Consider the following 23,603-nt stretch of genomic DNA (forward strand, 5'->3'; position numbering starts at 1 on the left):
TTGGAATTTCTACTGGGTTTATACTGAACATTTCATTCTATCCTCCAGGGCTCTTTCATATTACCGTCTCTCTTCCTTTCAGCACTTTATTCTAGGTGCTTTCTTAACATGTGTCTATTCATTGACTAGATCTCTGTTCAGCTGATACTAGTCCACTGTTTAATCCAGTGTGTATGTGTATGCACACGTGGGTGTACACTTCAATGACAGTATTTTTCACATTTATAATTCCTATTTTTTCAGTCCACTTACTCTTTCATCTCAATCCCTTGTCTTTATCTTCACTTCTCTCTTAGAACATTTTAAACAGAATTATTTTTTATTCTCTTTCAAGTTGCTCTGATAAACAGGATCCCTAAATATGAACTCTCTCACTTCTTGCTCTTGCTGATTCTTTTAAAGTGCTTTATAATTTTCTTTCCTCTGAGATCATGTTCAGCAAGAGTATCTTCCATGGCAATAAATCCTTGGTGCCATGGATTATAAATATGAGATAGTTTCATGTTTCCTCATAGACAGTACAAATTCAGAACCCTCAACCCATGGGTGGCTTAGGCCTAGGTCCAAATTCTTTGGAGGGCTTCTTTTCCCACCTACTCTATACCTTCCTGTTACACCCTTCAGTAAATAGGTGAATTTTGTTCTCCTCTCTCATTTCTAGAATGGCAGTCCTCCCCTGTTTACGGCTCTATGAAGAGTTTGGTTTTAGGTCCCAGCTATGATTGTTGTAGACCTGACTCCTGTTCCAGCAGAGGTGTTAAACCCTGTACTTCAGATATCCCAGAAGGTCACAATTAGCCTCAAGTTAGCATTAGTATTTGGAGGTTTATCTTTCTCACTCTTACACTATGTTATGTATTTAGAAGTTGTGTTACATTTTATCTAGGATTTCTGTCTTTGGGAACGAGGAAGGGTCTTCTTGTGTCAACTCAGTCCACCGTACTGAACAGAAGTCTGTAGTGCATTTTATACTAGCATGATGCTAATAATTTTTTTCTTGATCACTTGGGCATTTTGAAAGCACTCATAGGTAGGTTAAATATTTGGGGTTATTTTAAATTGTTTGGAATTCAGCTTCTCTAAAATAAACATATAAAGGTCCAAGTTATAAATTTAAATCTAGATCTCTTATTCAAGAATTATTTTTTGAACATATGCCAGATACTGTATGCTTTGAGTTTACTTAAAACACACACACAAAACAGCAAAAATCATCTTACATCAGTAGCAAAAGAAATACGTTTTTGGTTTGTTAGGATATTGACTGCTTACCTCTGTTTTAACTGAAATGGCAGCCCGAGTGACTAACTACTGGATGTTTACTATCTGTCAGGAAAGGTACTAATCATCTCCCCAACACGAAGGTAGATATTATCACCCCCTCTTTACAGATGAGGAGACCAAGGCTGAGAGAGATAATATTATTCACTCAATGCCACACAGCTAGGGTGAAGTTGGTGTGACTCAAAGTGAGGCTCTTCATCACACTCAGCTCTATACATCTATCTGTAAATGTAGAGTGGGGAACCATGTATGTCTTAAAATAAGATGATTAACTACATGGGTCCCAAGTCAAAGACAGCCACAAATTTGATTCCCAGATGATCCAGCTGGTGGTGTCAACAAGCCTCAGCACTAAGATACAAATCTATTTATTCACTTGACACCAAGTATTTTCCTTACATTCGGTAACAACATGTTAGACAAAAGAATTTCAGAGAAATTTTATAATCCTAACATAATAAATTGCATTTTTATTCACTTTTCTGCCTTTTTCCATATTAACATCTAGCTATTCAATGTATGAAAAAACAAAATGTTTTCCAATTAGAAATTTATTTTTAAAATATTAAAATTTTTTTCCGTTAAAGTTTGGACGAAATGATTTGCAAACATTTTACATGCTTGCAATTCTAAACACAAAATAAAAGAAAAAAAACTTACAGGACTTGAAAGAAGAGGCAATCCAGTTCGAGGATGAAAAGCTCTGGTTGAGGTTCCATCCAAGGAATGAAAATTATGTTTCCTCCAGACATTTGAATGTTTAAGTGGTGTAGTCCTCTGCTAGGAAAATAATTAGATTTTAATGGTAATATTTAATTTTTTTTTAGCTTTACATTTATTCTTAATAGGTACTGAGGTATTGTATTATATCCTTGGTGGTAAAGCAAATGTAATGACCTATGTATCTATCTATACACACCCTTATGTACACTTCAATCAGAAAACGGTATTTAAGAGCTTTTTCTAAGATGCTGAATAAACTCAAATATTCTAGAGAAAGTATGTCCAAATACAATTGCCTTATCAACATATGGTCTTATTTATAAACCAGAGTCTAGTATCTGGTATAAGCTAATATTCAATTCTTTTAATTTGTGGGGAAAAAAAATCTCACAATTAGAAAAAACTAGCATCATATTCTAAAATATGAAACTATGTCAATAGCAAGAGTTATTCTCAGAGGATACAATCTGATAAAGCATGAAATAAAAATATAATAAATGTGAATTTTAAAATATATCTGACACTGTCACAGTACCATGTTTTTGAAGTGATACAAGAAGGAGACTAATTCTTAAGAATTCAGGTAAGCTTATACTCAGAAATCAGAAAGTCATAAAAACATATAAATGAAAATCACAAAAGACTAATTAATTGGGGTCCTGGCTGTACCATTTACTAGCTATATGAACTTGCACAAGTTACTTAATCTCTCCAGGCCTAGACTCCTCATTTGTAAACTGGAGTTAGTAATAGCACCTAACCTCACAGCGGTTAAGTAAGGATTAAGCAAACCAACTTGTATAAAACATTCAGAAGAGTACCTGGGCACATAGTAAATGCAGTACAAGTATATTTAAAACAAGTGCATGAAAAAACAAATCTTACTGTCTTGGAAAATACCACGGTCAAAGTAAGCTTTTCTATTAGGTACCAGAAAGGATGATGAAAAGCTAATATTCTGAAGGCCAAGGTAGGTTTGTGACAATTATAGTTTTAGGAAATTGGAAACTACTATTTGATTAAACCCGTATGTTGGAAAGATGAGATCTTCTGTTGAAAAATATAAATTGGGAACAAGATATAATTATAAGACCCTAATATCCAGCAAAACTAATCTGTATAATAAAAAAGATGAACCATGGTCATTCAAATTTGGATCAGGGAAATTAAGGTAGTTAAGTAGTTTCCCATACTCCAAGAACTAACACAAATTTATATCTCAATAAAGGATATTCAAGCCTAATCACAATTTTCTAAAATTAAGAAATAATTTGGTAGAAAGTCAAATAAAATGGAACTAACTTAAATACCTTTGATTTATATAGTGCATTAAAAACACATCATTCTTGTTTTAAAATTGAGGAAGTTGAGGTTTTTGGAAGTTAATGTGATTTATTCAGCTTCACTCAAAGAGCAAATTGTCAGTACTGAAACCCAAGTATTTTGACCAACAGCCCAGTGATTTCATTTCAGATATCCCTAAAATCCTTAGCTGAGCATTGGCATAACGCAATGCATAACGCACGTTAGGCCAGAGCTGCTAACAAACAACACACTAAAATTAATTATACAAGTTTCATTTCTGACTTCTATTTACTCTTCAGCAATTGTTAACAGTACTGAAATAAACATAAAAGGGCAACCAGAAGAATTTACCTAGCATGTGCTCTTTAGTGGGTGCATTATTTGCAAGGATATTAATACTAGTTCTATATTTTAGGTTTACTATATCAGACTGTGTGTTTTATAAATAATGGGCATCTTGGGCCATCATAATTAGATCTCCTATAAACAAAATGCAAACTATAACAAATGTTTGAGGATTATATTTGAAATATTAGATATTACCTACCAATACCTCTGTATTTTTCAGTCGTTCACACGTAGACAAACAGTCTTTTACATTCTTTCTCTGAGAACAGTTTTGAGATTTTTCATCAATTGGATCTTCTTTCTTATCCTGTTCATTTTTTAATTGATCTGGCTTTTTGCATTTGAAACCTTCGTTGTCTTTATTGAAATAATTTTCTATACTATTAAGTTGAGTATTTTGCTCACATGGCTTGGGCCTTTTTGACACTTTATCTGAGCACGCATTTTCGTGTTTGTTCAAATATCCAGACATTTCCAACACAGTAACTTTTATTTTTGAGTCATTTATTTTTGAATGATCAAATTGGTGATTGTTTAAAGATTCTGAATTATAATTTCCATTTATTATTATTTTGTCCTTATACCTATTTGGGCAAATCTGTTTGTCAGTACTGTTGCAACTTGAATACTGTTTATCAACTTCATTAATTTCTTGCTCCTTAAACTGACACTCAGAAAGTGTGTTTTCCAATCTGATTTTCAAATCTAAGTTATTTTCTTTGCAATGAGACATATTTGAGGGAGTCATTAGACCAGTGGCTTTGTTCTGTGTCTCTTGAAATGTACTTTGGATTTCACGAGGATTGTCCTGATACAGATTTCTTCTTGTTTGAGGTTTCAAAGAAGGCTGGACTTTACTACAGCATTTTAAAGAACTAAAATATTTGTTAGGTATTAAGTTTTTCCCTTCACTGATGTCATCTAGCAAGGAAAACTTTGTGTTAGAAATGGAAATAGAAGCATCATCCTTGTTTTTCTTCAACAGATTCTTGTCTTCGTAGGAACTCCTGAACACTTTAGAAGGAAGTGAACTGGAGCCCTGCGTGTTGAATGACTGCCGGGGTATGTGAGATGCCGTTGGGTCGATATGCTCCAAGTGTTGAGCAATCCTTGCAATAACATCTTGCCGCTCCTGGAGTAAAGAGCTTATCAAAGGATTAGTCTCACCAACAGACTGACGAGAATGAAGACCATTAGAGATGCAAGCGTCACTCCGAGGGGTTTCTGGTTTTACTCGAATTTTCCCCTCATTGGTGTTTTCTGAGGAGGTGAGCTCTGGAATACCAAAAGAAATGGAGAAAGTTTCTTTACATTTTCTCACATTTTCATTTTCTTGTGAAACTCGGAGAAGTTTTGAATTAAGTGAACTAGATTCTTGTGTATTAAGTGGGTGTCCAGAAACATGTGAAGTGCCTGGATCACAATGAATCAAATGCTGAGCAATTCTTGCAATAACTTCTTGCCGTTCCTGAATTAAAGACCCTATTAAAGGATTAGTCTCACCAACTGACTGCCAAGAATTCTGGCATCTAGAGACACTGGAGTCAATCACTGAAAATGATTTTACAGTTCTCACTGATGTTTCATGTGATTTTTTATCTCCTATACCACTAACGCCCAGAATATTGCCTTGAGATGTTCCACAGTCAGATTTACTCCCAGTGCCTGGATATAGTTTGACATTTTTGACAGCTGCTGTATATTCTGGAGTTGTGCCATTTTTTGCATGTAATAATATGCTTTCGGGTGCCATCATCCAAGTTTGTTTGCTACACAGACGCTGTGAACTGTTTGTACTACATTGTTCTGCTTCAGTAGAATTTCGGTGCTGATGGGTTTTAAGTTCATGCTCTTGAATCCTTTTCTCATAAAGGCCAATATTAGTGTGAATACTACAGGTCAAAACTGGGTAATTAGATTGTCTGGGCAAGGACTGAACGCTGACTTTCAAGGCCACATTGTGAGAAACATTGGGAACAGGAAACACATGTTCAGTTGGAGTCTGTGAAAAGTTCCACTGTAGGTCTACATCAGCAGCACTGATTCTAGAATCACACAGAAAAAAATGGAATCAATGGATTATAAAACTGATCATGTATAACTGTAAAATTGTGCTCTACACTGGAAATTGACACAACATTGTAAACTGATTATAACTCCATTAAAAAACTTACATCATTATATTATTTAAAAAATTTTACAGTCATATACTTTGTTTGCATTAATTACTATTGAGATTTCACTCTTACCTATTTTACCATGCTTGTCATTCTGATAAGATCAACATAAATAGTACAACAGATTATGCTTGGAATAGAGATGATCTTCTTTTTAAGAACTCTATACCACTAAAACATTAAAGCTCAAGAATATCGTAATTCAAAATTAGTGGGCAAAATAGAAAACAAGGACTTTGTCTTTACCAAATAAATGGATTCAACTAATTCTAAAGTGCAAGGTGATTAAGAGACACTCTCTATCTCACGGCCACCTGCTTAAAGAGACAATTAGACAGCTGTTCAACAGCCTATGTTTATAGTTTCCAAATTAAGTAAGTCTACCATTAGGAAATTCAGCAGCCTAGAAAGTGTTTCCCCTTTATTTATAATGGTGGTATTTAATCATTGCTAGTTCTCTAAAGTAAGCATAAAATTTCTCTAAAAACTATTATACACCAAATTTAACTGAACAAGCAAAACTCATATTGATTCATATCTAAATTTCTCTACTTTGTTTTGAGAGAAACTTTAGTAAATTTTACTTATATTCAGAAATGAAGGAAATAAACTGCTTAAAAGGTATAAAACAGCATTCAGTAGCTCACCACTGTAGTTGAATGCACACTGTCCTTCCGCCCTAGACATACCTGTAAAGAATATTTCGTGGAATAGCACCATGAGAAACACTCAGCCAAGCACTTAATTGAGAAAAAAACACAAATGAGCGGACAGCCAATAGAAGAGTCTTCTCTTCAACAAATCGATCGCCACTCCTAAGGGAAGTAGAAAAGCATCATCTAAATGTGAGCAAGTACAAAATGACTGAATTTTAGAAAGACAGAAGCTGAAATAAAAATATTACTCAGAATGTATGCTTTCAAGAGTATAGGAGTGCATTTACCAGCATCACTTGAAGTCACGTTAGTATCAAACATATAAATTTTACTATATAAAAAGATGGATCCAAAAAAAATCACATATTATTAAAATAACTTACAGAAAGTAATGGAAAACCTGATTTACCAAGGACAACTTCAAACTCAGTTCAATAACTTACTGTCTAGGAACTGGCTCCAATATCCATCTTTCTAACAGTAATGCATCTTGCTTAATTGCGGGATCATTTAGATCAATTCCTTCTGTGGTGGGCCCGTCGTCGCTGTAGCAGCAGTCTGGTAGCAGCATCACTTCCACCATGATCGGAAGGCTGTTCTTCCACAGCAACGCAACCTCAGACCTGGTTCGTCTGGCTTGGCGACACTTAGAGAAAATGATGATAAGTGAAACAGCTCAATAGCCCACCCCATTTTACATTTAAATTTGAAGTATAATTGTGCAGCAGACATCTGTATGAAAATGAGTCACCTGTTGCAGGGCTTTGCACAGGCTTGTCTGTCTATTTAGGTTTCCTCATTAAATAATGGATCAGCACTATAAGCTCCAGAGTATGGGGATTAGGAGTGAACAACAATTATGATGCAAATTTTCTTGGGGGAGGATATCTGTGCTTTATTTTGTAGAAAAAGAACTGCCATGCACAACGTCTGACAGGCCTCAAGACAGCCCAGCCTTGCCTAGTCTGTTAATTACATCATCATTAATTACAGAGGAAAGATTCATTATAAGAGCAAAATATTAAAAACTCATTTTCATTAAACACTCAAACAAGATTTTAAAAATTTACAATTTTGGACTACATTTAAAAAACTAACTGGGAGAAAAAACCCCTTACAGCAAATTACACATTACATTCCAAAATATTTTTAACAGTATTATACAAAAATATTAATTATAGCAAAAAGTATCCTCCCATTAAAAAGGGGAGGGAATAAGAGGGAAATTGATTAACGTCGGGGAGATCACCATGAACATCAATCTAGTAAATAAACAAGACCACAAAGCCGATGAGCCAGGGCTGAGTCTAAAAGTAAAGAAAGCTAATTCACAGTACCAAAAATAATCTTAAATCTGGCTTGTGTGGAGGCAGGTATGAAACTGGCTGCCCACCTGCCTGCTGATCAAAAAGCTACCCACTGTGCCTCGTTTAGGAGCCAAAGTTAGTAGCTATCATTCAAGAATAGGACTTTTTCTTTCTTTTCTTTATGGTTTTGGCCTATTTTATACTTAAAAGTGAACATGATAATTGTGATATAACAAAGGTTATGACAGAATTTAAACTAGTTTGTGTAAAAGATAGATAGAAAGTATTCAACACACAGTTCTCACCTGGGCCAGCTTGTCACTACATTCATGTTTGGTAGTTACTGGGTAACAGGACTGTGCTGGAGGGCAATGGAAACTTTCTGTCCGACCTTTTACAGAGCATTCAGGTGTTCGTCCTTCTGTTATTAACAAGGCCAAAGAGACCAGGAACTCCTCTGCATCGTATTCAAAATATTCATCTAGAGTATCTGGTATTAAAAAAAGAAAGAAAGAAAGATAGGTCCTTGCTTTAATATATTCTGGTAAGAACTCATTTTTTATGCCTAAAATGGCTAATGTCATAGTCCATATTCAAGTATATTCATTAACAAAGAGAGAAAAGAGAATAAAAATGAGGCAATTAAAATACAATAAACTCTTAATTCACAAGGTACACGAAAGTCAGATGGTGACAGACAATTCCAAATTTCAGTTAGGACAAAGCTGGCTAAAATTGTGGCATAAAATTGTTTTTATGTAAACTTCAATGAAAATATCTAAGATTTAGGAAAACATTTATAATCTTTCAGATAATTATATTTTTGGATGTCAAATACAATAGTTTTCACACACAAAACTTTGCCAATAGCCAAAAAGTCAAAATGTTTTATTATGTCATATATTTTTAGCTAAGATGCTTTATTACTGTTACTAAATATTAGAAAAAAGTGACAGATCCAAATGCATATTTCTCCCTATCTCTCCCTTCTTCCTTCCTTAACTAGTTCCTTGTTCTTATAGCTCTAATTCTGTGACGTGGACACTCACAGCCACAGGGTCCTTCTCTGCCTTTGTTATATAGTGGTAACAGTTTCAGAGGAAGAAATTTTATAATTACCCAGCAGGAGATATAGGACTGTATTGCAATATATGAAGTGTAATTTTTTTATTACTATGTAGTTCCAAATAATCCAACTACAGATGTTTCACTTAGTTGCAATAATTTTTAAATTTTTCACAAGTGCTCCAATTTTTAAAATACAGTTAATTTTAAAAACTGTTAACCTGCTATTGGTTGGACATGCATGCATGTGTACACACACACATGAAATTCAATTTGTAGTGCAATCTTGAAAAGGTTGCTTTCTCTTATCTCTGCCATTTAAGCAACACATATTTTAATTACATTGTGTTAGGTGACAAGGGGACACAAAATTTTACTGCATGTAGCCTGTAGTCTCAAAAGGTTTATACTTCAGAAATAATTTTAAAAACAAATAGAACACTGAAGCATATAATAAATGTCAAAGAAGTTCAGATAATAGTGGTAAATTTTGCAAAAGAGGTAGGTGTTGAGCAGAGCCATGAGAAAGAAAGTGCAATTTGAGTGGAGCACTTGTACAAAGTGTAGAAAAGGCAGGACTGGAACCAGATTGTGAATAGCCTTGATGGGTATAATGAAGAGTGCCTATTTCTAACCTTAGGAAGGCTTTTTAGGAAAAGAAGGAGCCTTGAGAGTCTACTTGATTGAGCTGGTATTTTAAGATCATTCAGCAAAGTTTCCCTAAAATGACCATTTTTAACATATAATAACAGCCAACTCTTAGAAACAATGTCAGGCATTGCCAGTTCTCAGCACTTTCTATACATTAACTCATTTACTCCTCAGAGTACCTCTAAAGAGTGGGGACTATTACCACCATTTTTACAGATAACTGAAACACAGAGAGGTTAAATAACTTGCCCAAGATCACTCAGCTAGGAAGTTGCAAAGTTGCAATTTGAACCTATACAAATCTGGCTCTAGAATCTGTGTCCTCAACTACCTCATACATGGCTTCTTTCACTGTGGCTATAAATTTTGTCTTTATATATACTTTAACATATGTTTGTAAAAATATTAATAAAAATTATATTTAACACATATTATAATAATTCTTTTTTTTAATATTTGTGGTATAGGATTTGTTTCCAGGAAAAGGACCCTAATTTATAATAATGTGCCAACTTGGGGGAAGAAAGAGAGGTCTCAACTTTCAACTCTCCTCCAGGAACCAATTAGGTCATAAGCCAAAGATCTCCTGGAACCCACTGAATTAAATCATGGTGTCCTTCAGAGGGAAGCAAAATATGTACAAAGAAATTCCTTCCTCTGATGGTTCTGTGGATTTTCAAGGTGAGCTCAGGCTGGCTGTTTTCTGGCTACTTGGCGTGATTTTAGCTCCCAGAAAATTTCTCTGGGCTCATCCTTTCCCCTCTCTCTGCGTGCACGGTAATCAATCCTGGAGAGCTAAGAATTGTGGAAGAGCAGTGGCTCCTAATCTCTGGAATGCTGAGGGATGCCAAGATGTCAACTACTCTGTGAGTACCAAGAATGGTCCACAGCCTAAGTAATGTCTCATATATATTTGGCACTATTTAAAAATATATAATACATATAATTTGTCTCCAAAGCCCTAGCAGGAAATGGCTTACTCCCATACTAGAAATTATCAAGTTTAAAGTGATAAAAACTAAACTATTATGAAAAAGCACTTTTGAATAATTTAGTATTTCACTGAAATTGGTTGCTTTGGTCATTACCTCTTCAGATAGTAAACTAAAAAAATCTCCAAAGCCATGATTGAAGTCTGCAGTCCTTTGGATATTTTGCTGAACTTAGCCAAAGTATTCAATATTAAAATGAAAAATGTGCAACAAAGATTAGAGATGACAGTAGATACCTATTAGTTATCTATGTAACTATGATATAAGTATTGCAAAGAATAGTATGGATTATACAATGGTATTACGAAACACATAAAATACTAGCTAAAAGCATGTGACTGTGTGATGATGACAACTTTTAGAAACTTGTCAGGAAAAATTTATGGGTGTCTGAATTTTAATAAATGAGAATACTGAAGCATGTAGTCATTAGAATAGCTGCATAGTTAAAATTTTGGTAATTTCAACCTCTAAAAGTTCTGCCAAACAGCAGAGTTTACTGTAGTAAAGAATATGACTAAGTAACTGGGAAAAATCATGTCATGCTAACGAAAATTCATGAGACACAATTTGATACTTTGAGGATATGGCTCACTCCAGAAATAAGGTATAATTTTAGGGTCTCTAAAAATAATTTACTTTTACAAAAACAGTTTTAAATCTGGACAAATAGGGGCTGTAGGCTTACCTACTAGTTATATATTTTAGAAGAGATAATTATTTGATGTAAAACATGATTTTGAAGAGAACAGAGAGGAAATTATAAGTTTTCACAGGCTATTGATGACAGACCATTAGCGACTGGGGATTCTAGAGTTCCTCTACCCACAAGGCCTCAGTCTGACCAGGAGCCATGACCAGTCTAGCGGCCCTTTTAGTGGCACGCTCTTCTGGCTCTGGAGTTCAGCCATCTTAAAGTTCCTCATCTGTTCTGTTCAACAAAAGAGGTGAACAATTTGGCCACTGGGAAAAGCTTGAAGAGTCATAATGATCCACAGATGAAACAGACTAACTTGGGAAGTAATTCTTCATCACCAGGGATCTACAAGGACAGACTGATAAACACTTGCCAGGGGTGTGGTTGAAGGGATTTAGACGCCAAGTAGCTGTATTAGGCTTACAGTGGTTCCTTCCATCTCGAGAGACTATGTATCTCTGCTCTTCAGAGTAGTCCAGTAAAATTCCAGGGAGAGGCCAGAACCATCACTTTCTTCTTGGGAGGCCCTAACCAGGTGCCCCTCTGAACGAGTACTCATCATATACACTTATTGATGGTGTCTCTGGATCTTTGATTTAGAACAAAAACCTAGAATACTTCAACGCTCTGTCTAAAGAAGTGGAGGAAGAATGTCCTCCTCACTGGGCTGCTGCATATGCTGTTCAGTTTACTCCTAAGCCTGCCAAGGTAGTAGACTTCACACCCTTCACGATGTGGAATAAAATGGCAAGAGAAGCATGAGAACAACCTGTGGGGCTGCTAAAAAAAAAGAGTGTCTCTAAAAATAATGTCCTTTCAACTTTATGGTGGACAATTTGGTAATATGAAATCAAAATCCTCCTTTTATGTTTCAAAAATTTTCTCCTGGAAGAAATAAAAGCAATAATAAACAAATGGGACCTAATGAAACTTACAAGCTTCTGCACAGCAAAGGAAACCATAAGTAAAACAAGAAGCCAACCTACAGAATGGGAGAAAATTTTTGCAAATGAAACCGACAAAGGCTTAATCTCCAGAATATATAAGCAGCTCATACAACTGAATAATAAAAAAATAAACAACCCAATCCAAAAAAGGGCAGAAGACCTAAACAAGCAATTCTCCAAGGAAGACATACAAATGATCAAAAGGCACATGAAAAAATGCTCAATATCACTAATTATCAGAGAAATGCAAATCAAAACTACAATGAGGTATCACCTCACACCAGTCAGAATGGCCGTCATTCAAAAATCCACAAATGACAAATGCTGGAGAGGCTGTGGAGAAAGGGGAACCCTCCTACACTGCTGGTGGGAATGCAGTTTGGTGCAGCCACTATGGAAAGCAGTGTGGAGATTCCTCAAAAGACTAGGAATAGACTTACTGTATGACCCCGGAATCCCACTCCTGGGCTTGTATCCAGAAGGAACCCTACTTCAGGATGACACCTGCACCCCAATGTTCATAGCAGCATTATTTACAATAGCCAAAACATGGAAACAGCCTAAATGTCCATCAGCAGGTGACTGGATAAAGAAGATGTAGTATATTTATTCAATGGAATACTACTCAGCCATAAAAACTGACAACCTAATGTCATTTGCAGCAACATGGATGCTCCCGGAGAATGTCATTCTAAGTGAAGTAAGCCAGAAAGAGAAAGAAAAATACCATATGAGATCGCTCATGTGTGAAATCTAAAAAACAAAAACAAAAACAAACAAACAAAAACAAAGCGTAAATACAGGACAGAAATAGACTCATAGACAGAGAATACAGACTTGTGGTTGCCAGGGGGGCGGAGGGTGGGAAGAGATAGACTGGGATTTCAAAATTGTAGAACAGATAAACAAGATTATACTGTATAGCACAGGGAAATACACACAAAATGTTATGGTAGCTCACAGAGAAAAAAATGTGACAATGAGTGTGTATACGTCTATGCATGACTGAAAAATTGTGCTGAACACTGGAATTTGACACAACATTGTAAAATGATTATAAATCAATAAAAAATGTTTAAAAATCCTCCATTTATGACTTTATCCCAAGGAAATAATAGAACAAGTACACAGAGCTGAATGTAGAAGAATATTTATTAAAATGCTTATAGCAGTTAAAAATAATCAGAATCAATCTAAATGTCTAACAAAAATGGACTTGATAAATATACTGTGGTACAGTTTTATCTAAAATAATGATATAGATCTACTTTAGACAAGAAAGGTTATCTACAATGTAAGTGAAAATACAACTCTCAAAAGAAAGAATTGGGAGGGGGGAGGATACAGCTCAAGTGGTAGAGGACATACTTAGCATGCACAAAGTCCTGGGTTCAATCCCCAGTACGTCCTCTATAAATAAACCTAATTATCTCCCTCCCCTACCAAAAAACAAACTCAGAATCAAAAGAAAGAATGTTATGATCATGTACCTGTAGGATCACACGCGAACATACGCATAGAAAGATATACAACAAAATATTATCGCTCCTATAAGCAAACATACAAACACATAAACTAAACTTTAAATAAACTACTATTCTCTGACTAACGTATAAGTGATAAAACCTGTTAACTGAAAAATAACATGTAAATAAACAGATTACATAGTGTCATATATTTTAATTAATTAGAATTAATGATTTGTGAAACCCCTGCTAAGTAGATCATAGTTTGACTACTTAATGGAGGAATTTGTGTAGAAATACATAGGTAACAGCATACTGGTTCTGGTGTTAAAAAATTGGAACTTAGCAGTTTGAAACACTTTTTTGCTTTGCTTGCTTCTTTTTTCTTTAAAAATAAACCTCTAAAAAATAATTAGGTAAGAATTAGCATCTCATACTGATAATATGAGAAACATATATAGAAGCAGCTGAGAAAGAATGTTAAGAATTAGTGGAAGAGGTTATGCTCAAAGAATTGGGCTCTCAGTTAATAGAACCAGTATGTAGGTATTAAGACTTGATTTATTCAACATATATGTTTTATACACAAACTGTGTGCCTAGCACTTTCCTAGACACGGGAACTTTGAGCTTATATTGTACCCTGTTTAGGATTCCACCCCTGGGTCAGAGAAAAACAAAAACAAATTAATAAGAAAAAAACCACATGGTGCTAAGTACTATGCCCTAATTTCAAAAATTGAGATTTATCATGTGAATGCTTTGTATTGACTGTTCACAGAAGGCTTTTCTGAGCAGATAACACTTAAACTGAGATCTGAACAAAGAATGAGCCATTTAAAAATTAGGGTTAAGAGCATTCTAAACAGAGGGGTTAAGTTGAGAATGAAGAGGTACATGCCCCAGGAACTAAAATAAGGTGAGTAAGGCTGGAATGGCAGGGGCAGGGAAGGAAAGTGGTGGGAAATAAAGTTTAAAATGCTGGTAAGGGACTATATCATATAGGATTTTGAAGGTAGGGTAAGGAGTTTAGATTTTATCCTAAATGCAATGGGAAGCCATGGGAGGGTTTTAACTAGAGAAATGACATGATATGAATTACATTTTTAATTGACTGCCCTGATTGCTATGTTGATAACAGAATAGCAGAGAAAGAATCAGAGTATATTAGTTAGGAGGTTATTGTTGCTTTCCAGGATTGCGGATACAGTTTGAGGAATCATTGGCATTTGGATAGAATTAAGAGTCAAGAGTTACCTAGATGCATACATAGGGAATTCAGGCCAGAGCCCCAGGGCACCCTAACAAGTAGAGATCTGGTAGAAGATGATGAGCCAGCAAAAGGAGCTGTCAAGTATGGTACCATGGAAGCTGTGAGAAAAAACAAATGCTTCATGGAGGGCATGACCAATGGTCTCAAACACTAATGAGGTTTAATAAAATATAAACAAAGAAATGACCGTTGGATTTGACAATAAGGAAGTCTCTGGTGACCTTGACAATAGCAATCTCAGTAGATGGTGACGACAGAAGATTACACTGATGATGTGACATACACTGTCAATTATTCTGCTGGGTAGAGATGACAAATACAAAAGCCTACTTTCCTAGTCCTCTCTTAACACAATGGCAATTCACGTATCACAACAGCCCTTTCAATAAAAGCAAGCTAAGTAGTAAATACGCAAAATCATCACCCAAATAAAATTGTCTCCAAATCCCAAAAAAAGACCAAAAGACTTCCCTTCTAAGTCTATGGAGTAGAAGATTCTCCCTCTTTATCTGGTCCTAAAATCCAGTCACTTAATTTGGCTAATTTGTTCTTCAAATTTCTCTTGGAGTTAATTAAACCTTCCTCAAAACCTTTTAACCACAAAACAGTTACCTGGTTAGGCTCTTATTACTTTGCAAATAAATTACTACCCTAGTCTCCTAGCTATGGTCTAGGAATCTAGGCCCTTTTTAATTCATCTTGCACCCTGGTGCAGATTAATCTTCCTGAAAAGCCATTCTATTACATTCCTTTCAGCTCAAAGTTCTTTTTGTTTGTTTGTTTTACTGGCTCCCTAATTGCCTGTTGAACCCAGTGTAAACTCCTAAGCCTGGCATTAGGGTCAGGGCCACCACACAGAGCCAGATACTCTGGATGCGCCCTGCCAGATTCTGATGTGAATGTTGCCTCTTTAAGTTATACACTGAGGTGTCCTTTCTTAAGACCCACCCCTGGGTCTTCATCTCACCTTTTACTGCTCCCCACACGGTCTCCCTCTTCTACCCAAACAGCTTCCTATACCATGCTCCACTCATTTCCCACCTCAGAACACTGCTTTCTTTTTTATCTATTAAACATTCCCTCCTCCTCTCTTTTCCACCAGTCCCAAGCTTTCTGAAGACCTTTCCTGACTATTTTTCCTACAAAAGAGCCTTTTCCTAACTCATTTTCACACTTATCTTTCACTTACTGTGTGCTTCCCTCCAGAACTTACATAAGCCATGTACGCTGTGAATGGTTACTTCGTGGTACTGGTGCACAATCCTAGGGTCATAAATTACCTCCACCTGGGTAAGTATCACTTTATTCCATGGAAAGACTGTCCTGCTTAACCTCAGCCAACCCTTTCCCACACTTCAAGCACTTCCACAGTTACACTAACCTACCCACTTCTTTATAAAAATATTCTTAACATTTCATGGATGTGTGTCTCCTAACAGGTTAACTTCTACATACAATGAAATATTTTTGGTTTCTCATTTATATGTTCCAGTCTCAGAGGTATGTGTTTTGTGTTTCTGTTTTTAGTGAGAATTATAAAGGATCTTAGAAATCACATAGCCTAATCTACCTTACTTCCAGATGAATAGAATAAGGCAAAAAAACCCATCAACTTTCTTGTCCAAAGTTGTATGTACACTGTTGCACACTAAAATCCAGGTTTCTTCATTTCAAGTGCAACTTGATTTATATACCATAAGAAGTGTTTAAGTAGAGAATAAAAGACAAAGTTGACTTCTGTGACAAGTGCAAAAAATAGTGGCTGTGGCTATAAATGAAAAGCAATTTTATATGTCATGTTATATATTATTTTATTAATTCTAGTTACACACAAGTATTTTCACTGACAGAACAGTATCTTCCAGTACAAAAATAATCTTTGTTTTTGTTATTGTTAACCAACAACAGAGTGTAAGCTGAATTTTAAAAAAAATCCTCAGCATTCTATTACAAAAAAGGCAAATGACCTGTGAACAAACTTATCACAGACTGACTTTCAAAAGCAACTTTCTGGACTTGTGTGTGGTTTGTTTAAATTCAACCAAATATTTCTGCTTTACGCCTACATTATACAGTAACCACCAAAATTCAAAATTATGATTAAATCACTAAATATTCTGAGATGTCATATGAAAAACGAACTTGTGTATGTTTTTATAATAATCTAGCTCTTTGAAAATTGGCTATAAATTTTAATTGTCACATAATCACTATCATCTTGAGTGGTAGAGTGTTTTATCAAGTGCTTCCTCATTTTATTTTTCATAATGTAGCATTAAAACATGAACTCTAAGGTCTGGCAACAAGTTCTGCCACTTGCTAGTTGTTCAGCTTTGTATAAGTCATACAACCTCTCTTTCTGTTATTTCTTTTTAATCTATTAAATGCAGATAATAATAGTATCAACCTTCAGAGGGTAGTTATAAGGACTGAGTTATTATTTGTAAAATTTTTAGATATTGTCTGGCACATGGTGAGCAGCACATTGTTTCTTACATTTAAAATAAAAATAAATGCAATGATGTATATCTTTTGCCCATTTTACAGATGAGAAAACTAAGTTAGTCAAATCATTTGCCCAAGGTCACACATATTATCAGTAAGTAGAGAACCACCTCAGAGACTCCCTTCCCACGACCAATAGTTCTTAACAATTCTCAGTTATGAAAGTTCATTCTTATTTTTCATTTCACACAAAAGTAACTCATTTGTAGGTTAGAGGTTACCTTACCAACTGAGGGCTTAGATTTCAGAAAGCTCTTCAGATGGACATACTTCAAGGATTCCTGGTATTAAAACAATCTGGAAAACTATTCCTTTCTTTCCTTATGTCTCCCTTGTTTAAACCTCTCAACTTAGATATCATGGAAAAGAACTAGATCAGGCAGTTTCAGAAAGAGCAAGAGGTTATCCCACTTAGAAACATTCTCATAATGTTTGGCAAAACTGGACAACTACATCTGCTTATAAATAAAATATTTCAATGCTCTTTTTGTGAATTCAAAACACATGTGGTTAATTAAAACCAAGCCTGGTCCCTTTATCATCAAAGAAAAACATGCAGCTTCCATGGGCAAAAAGATAGGGGGGTGAGTTACAAGGGTTGGGGGGGCCACCAAGTCTTGGCTTTTATATAGAATTCAGTGATTAAAGAACTCAAAGGAACCTTAAAGGGCATGTGTTTTCATTAATCTCTGAAGAAACTGGACTTCAGAGAACTAAAGTGACAGCTCAGACACACACAGCACCATAATGGTAAAGTGAGGCCTTAAACCAAGATCTTCAGTGTATGTAAAATGTTAAAAATTTGAGGACTTATTTCCAAGTCTCATCCAGTGTGCCTACCTAACCTCTACTCCCCAGTGAGGCCAAATTCAGTTCTGGCTCAGGGAAGAACCATGGATGGAGACTCAGCTTCAGATATTTGTTGGCTTAAGATTAAGGCCATTCTTACTGCTCATTTTGTAGCAGTTACCCAGACTCTGAACATTGATTCTGGTCCTTTCTGTAAAACATCTTGATGCCTAATTTCCAATCTCTGTTCTCCTGTAAATTCTAACTGGACTTTCCAATTTACATGGCTACTATTCTGCAATCCTGCCAGAATTTTCTTTGTTTCTCTGCCCACGCAACCATTCTGAATTCTCTTTTGCCACTGAGACATAATGTGCTTATCTACCTCAAGACTGTTTCCTTGATCTATTATATTTGACAGGGATTTGACAGGGATTCCTATATGCCATGGCTACCCAAACTAAACTTGCTACTTTGAAAGTTGCAAAAAGAAGAATTGTGAAGGAGATGGAAAACACCAAACAGGGAAGGGAAGCAGGGGTTGAAAGGTTTAACTAAGGAGTACAATGTTACAAACTGCATACTTTCCAATGGAGAAGTTGAAAATCTGCCAATCTTTTTCTGGTCCCTGATTTCAATTAAATTTCAAGTCCAGTGGGAATTAGATGCAGAGGGAAATCCTCTCATAAACTTCTGTGTCCCCACTGCAATTGTTACTCTACTCTAATGGCTGTTTGTCTCTAATTAGACTATAAACTCTTGGCATGCAGGAGCCAGGTCTGACACATTCATCATTCTATTACCAGTGCCTACAACTGTGCCTGGCACATAGGAGATGCTCAATGAAAACATAAGCAAAATCAAACAGTGGTTAAGTGACGTTATTTAGCTAATTAATAAGATTTGGCAGTTGTAGATCAACTTGAGATCTATGTTAAATTATGACCAATGCTGAAGAATTCAGATATTGTAGGGCAGGTGGGCTCAGATTATTAGCCCTATAACAAATGGCATAGTAACTTTTATTTTACTATGTTTTTTTAAAAAAAGAATTTAACTTATTCACAGTGACACTTTCATAAAGAGTTGTTAACATATACACATACACACACCACTAAAATGATTATATGCATGTATGTTCCTGGGCATCAATCATCAGTATCTCAAGAGAATTTATTTCCTAAATTCCAACCTGATAGCCAGTTCTGCCAACTGATAATATATTCTCTAAAATGCTGAAAGCAGGTAATTTTGAGGGTCAGGTCTTGTAGGTATCTTCACACTAAATTTCACAGAAACCAAAGGGAAAGCTTTGGCTAATTAATCACTAATTCTCTATCGTTAATAATTAGCACAACTAGTATAACCAATGGAAATGAACAAAAGGAAGTCAGGCTTAGTGATTTGATAGGTAAGAATTAGGACTTTCAATTTCAAGAATCAAGATACTTTTCAATGCTGTAAAATGTTTCTTAAATTTTCCTAAAGCTGCTCATGTTTGTAGACATTCTATCAGGCTCAGAACTAGTGTTCTGTACTTTCTATATATATGCAAAAATTTAATGGGCAGAGGGATATAGCTCAGTGGTAGAGTACATGCTCAGCATGGACAGGGTCCTAGGTTCAATCCTCAGTACCTCCATCAAAACAAAATAAAAATAAAAAGGTAATGAGTGTGAGAAATATCAATATAAGATATTCATTCAATCATTCTTAGATATTTTTAATTAATAGTATTTTCTAAAGCACTTTGAACTTCTTGAAACAAGAATCTAAATAATGTTAAAAGCCAAACAGTTCTAGCTCTATGACTAAAAAAGAAGCTAAGAGAATTCTGCAAGTATGGATTGTACTCCTTTGATATGAGCTATGACAAGCCTATGTACTCAGAACTCAGGCCACGCTGAGTTTCTAGGTTCTCTAAGTTACTTACAGTCAAGTAATAAAACAAGTACTAACCCTTTCCCCACCTTTGCAAATACTGCATAATACAAAACAGCAATTACCTACCAGTTTGAATTTGTTTACCGTAACTATTAAATAAATTGCAGTAATGAAAAAACACAATGCTATGTAGTTTTTTAAAACACTATCATAAACTACAGTAAAAGTTTTAAAAAGGCATATAATTTATGTCATTTAAACTGCTCAAGTAATTATGTTACAGATTAAAAGCTTGCATGACAAAGAAATACGGCATTCATCATTAGTATTTACATATCTTCCATTAACATAATTGTAACTGGAAGAGCTACAAAGGCATCACACAAAAGAAACAACTCTTTATGGTAGTAAAACAATTGGTGGGGTCATTAAAAAAAAACCATCTATTTTATGCAATTACTTATTATTGAATTTTTCACCCAATCATTAACAAAGAGATATTTTCTGGGCACAAAAGAGTAAATAGAGTTCATTAGAAGCCAAGGAAGGTAAAGCTTATACTTCACACAGTTCTGCACGGCGACTCTCTTCCCAGAGGACAGTAACTGGCATCTCCTTTTCCTCCACAGGCTGCGTCCCCACACAAAGCCTCTAATACATAAGTGCCCTCCACATTCCTCTCCTGGCTCCCTACCAGTTCAACCACAGTCATTTGTGTGGAGATAAGGGTATTTTTAAAGAAAACAATCAGAAAGGAAGAAGGATATGTAAGTAAGAATTGTGATCAAAATTAAGAGAAAAAAAGGGAGGAAAAGGAACAGGGAAGAAACAAGATAGATTAAGAGAAAAGAACAAATGGGAAAATAAGGGGAGAAACATAAAAGGAGAAATAAATAGAATAACAGTAGAGTTTGAGTAAGCTGAAGAGAGAGGGGGAAAAGCTTTTCTTTCCTACTTGCTCCTTAGGCTCTTTTCCTAAACTCCCATCTTCCAAACATTGCAAGGTAGGCCTCCCTGTCTTCTCACACACGTTCTACAGCACCCCTATAAAAGAAGCCCCAAACTGTTCATCAGTTAGCCGCATATCCACTGATTAAAAACATTTTAAAGCAGAAAAGGCCAATTCAATCTGGATGTTAGTTCACGATCGTGTTCAAAAGGTACAGTGCTTCAATTTAGTGAGCATAAAATATGGACTGCAACCTAAGCAAAGAGCGCTCTCAAGTATTTCTCTGGCATCTAAGAGATTTACTGTTTGATAACCATATTGCTTATATTTCCTCTGTTAGTTTTAGATAAATGATCTTAAAGGTTAATTTTTCTAAGGGATACATAAGATGCCAAAATGATAACTCACTTTACACTTGAAATATTCAAATTTTATATTCTCCTATAGAACTGTGATGATTCTAAATTGTGATCTAACTGGGAGAAAAAAACTGGTTTTATGATCAAGTAGATGTACATTTAAATACTGAGTGACTAGGCAAGTTGAAATAATACTTCTCTGAGAAATTTCTGAGGGAAAAAAACAGATTCTACCCTTTGATTTGTGCATACCTTGCTATGGTAGGAATTATCAGATTAAATTTCAGTTACTTTTTAACCTTAAATAGCAAACCTTGTGTAGTCAACAAGTATTTAGTATATGTCTATGAATGACTGAAAAATTGTGCTGAACACTGGAATTTGACACAACATTGTAAAATGATTATAAATCAATAAAAAATGTTTAAAAAAAACCCCAAATATTTAAAAACCCACCACAAATTCACTGCTCTTTATGGTCAGAAGACATTCTTAGTGAAGTTTTCATACAAAGGAAAAGACTTATAAATAAATTAAGAATTTATTGATTTTCAAGGTGTATTGCTTTCCTAATGTATTTGATTCAAGGAATGCTATGAAGGATAAAATGCTCCTATCATCAGAAAAGAAACAAAGTTATACACAATATAACTAATGGCCAAAGAAAAGTAAAAATTAAAATTCATGTAAAGATTTGAAAATAAAATTGAACTTTAGTCACTATTTCGTAACTGCAGTAAGTAAAACATTCACTGTAGAAATCGATTTTACTGTGTTCACAAAGAAGGCAGTAAGATCCAGTGAGGACAGTCCTGGGCAAGTTCAGGCATGTCACTTAATTTCTTCATTTGTAAAATGGGAATAAGTGTTAGGCGAGAAAGAAACTGCTTCCCTTTACTTGGATTTGGTCTTTGTGCACAGGGAAAGCAGAACTTTACCACAACCCTTATCCTCCCACCAAGGGGTATACTGGACAGAAATGACTGATTTCTATATTCATCCATTTTATGAATTCTCCCACAAGGCAGGTGGGATGGCTAACATGACTGGTTTGATTTTGGTAGTCACTGGGCTATTTCCAGTCGAAATGGAATAACAGGGACATGATTTACCCACACACTTAAATCACAATAAAATACAAACAACTGTTTTCAGTCATTGGACAACAGACAGTGTTAGACACTGAGAGGGAAATAAACAGGTGAGCCCTACAACTGCCCAACCTTAATGCCTAGGTTAAGTTTCCAGGCTGAAGCACAGGGAAGAAAAAGCCAGACAGAGCCCGAATCAAGGACAAAAGAATTAGTGGAAAGGGAAGTTAGCTGGCTATAGTAACAGCGCAGGGTACCAGATGAGAGACGAGCACACAGAAAGAGAGCTCAGGAGAAATAGAGAAGAGTGAAAGAGAAAAACTGTCAACATGGAATTCCTGGAAAAACACCCCCAAAAATAAAAAACAAGGCAGAATGATTTTTTAGACACAGAAAAGCTGAAAAAAGTTTATCACCAACAGACTACACTACCAAAAATGTTAAAGGAAACCATGTCAGAAAGAAAATGGTATCATTTGAAAATCTGGATCTACAAAGAGAACTGGAAATCATAAAAACGTAGGTAAATAAAAAATAATTTATTATTGGTTTTTAAACCACTTTTAAATATAATTGATTATTTAAAGGAAACCTTGAAGTATTAGAAGGTAAACTGTGACAGGTTAAAGATGATTATTGCATACTTCAAAGTAACCAGTGAAAAAATAAACAGCCCTTCCCCTAGAAATCCAATTACAATTAGTAAGTTAACAAAGGAGAGAAAATGGAATTATATTAAAAAAAAAAAAAACTCAATTCAAAAGAAGACACAAAAAGGATAAAGGAACAAAGACCAGATGAGACAAATAAAAGCAAATAGTAAGATGACAGATTTAATCTCATCCATATCAACAATAACCTAAAATGTGAATGATCTAATTAAAAAGCAGAGATAATCAGATTGGTTAAAAAAGCAAGACACAATTGTATACTACCTATAAGAAATCCATTTTGAATATAAAGACACAAATAAGCTAAAAATTAGTGCTTAACACTAGCCAAAAGAAAGCTGGAGTGGCTGTAGGAATCAGATGAAATAGATTCCAGAGCAAATAACCTTGCAGGTGATAATGGTGGTCATTTCATAATGATAATGAGGCCAATCCATCAAGAGAGCATAACAGCCCTAAATGTTT

The 23,603-nt window shown here is 35.2% G+C and overlaps 1 protein-coding gene across 9 annotated transcripts in view; it reads right to left on the reverse strand.

Annotated features, from left to right (window-relative positions):
* Window positions 1-23,603, reverse strand: part of ATOSA (atos homolog A) — a 101,005-nt gene that overhangs the window by 13,801 nt on the left and 63,601 nt on the right. For 8 of the 9 annotated variants that reach the window (XR_006719933.2, XM_074366152.1, XM_074366151.1 and 5 more), the window contains 5 exons: window positions 8,106-8,290; window positions 6,937-7,139; window positions 6,527-6,652; window positions 3,860-5,705; window positions 1,945-2,064 (listed from right to left, as the gene is read on the reverse strand). Coding sequence is in view for 8 of the 9 variants with exons in the window: in XM_074366152.1 (XP_074222253.1) it covers window positions 1,945-2,064; window positions 3,860-5,705; window positions 6,527-6,652; window positions 6,937-7,139; window positions 8,106-8,290 (2,480 nt within the window). In the remaining variant the exon portion in view is untranslated. The remainder of the gene's footprint in view (window positions 1-1,944; window positions 2,065-3,859; window positions 5,706-6,526; window positions 6,653-6,936; window positions 7,140-8,105; window positions 8,291-23,603) is intronic. The other variant, XM_010969493.3, reaches the window with a different exon arrangement.

The sequence above is a fragment of the Camelus bactrianus genome, chromosome 6, assembly GCF_048773025.1.
Source record: "Camelus bactrianus isolate YW-2024 breed Bactrian camel chromosome 6, ASM4877302v1, whole genome shotgun sequence".
NCBI lineage: Eukaryota > Metazoa > Chordata > Mammalia > Artiodactyla > Camelidae > Camelus > Camelus bactrianus.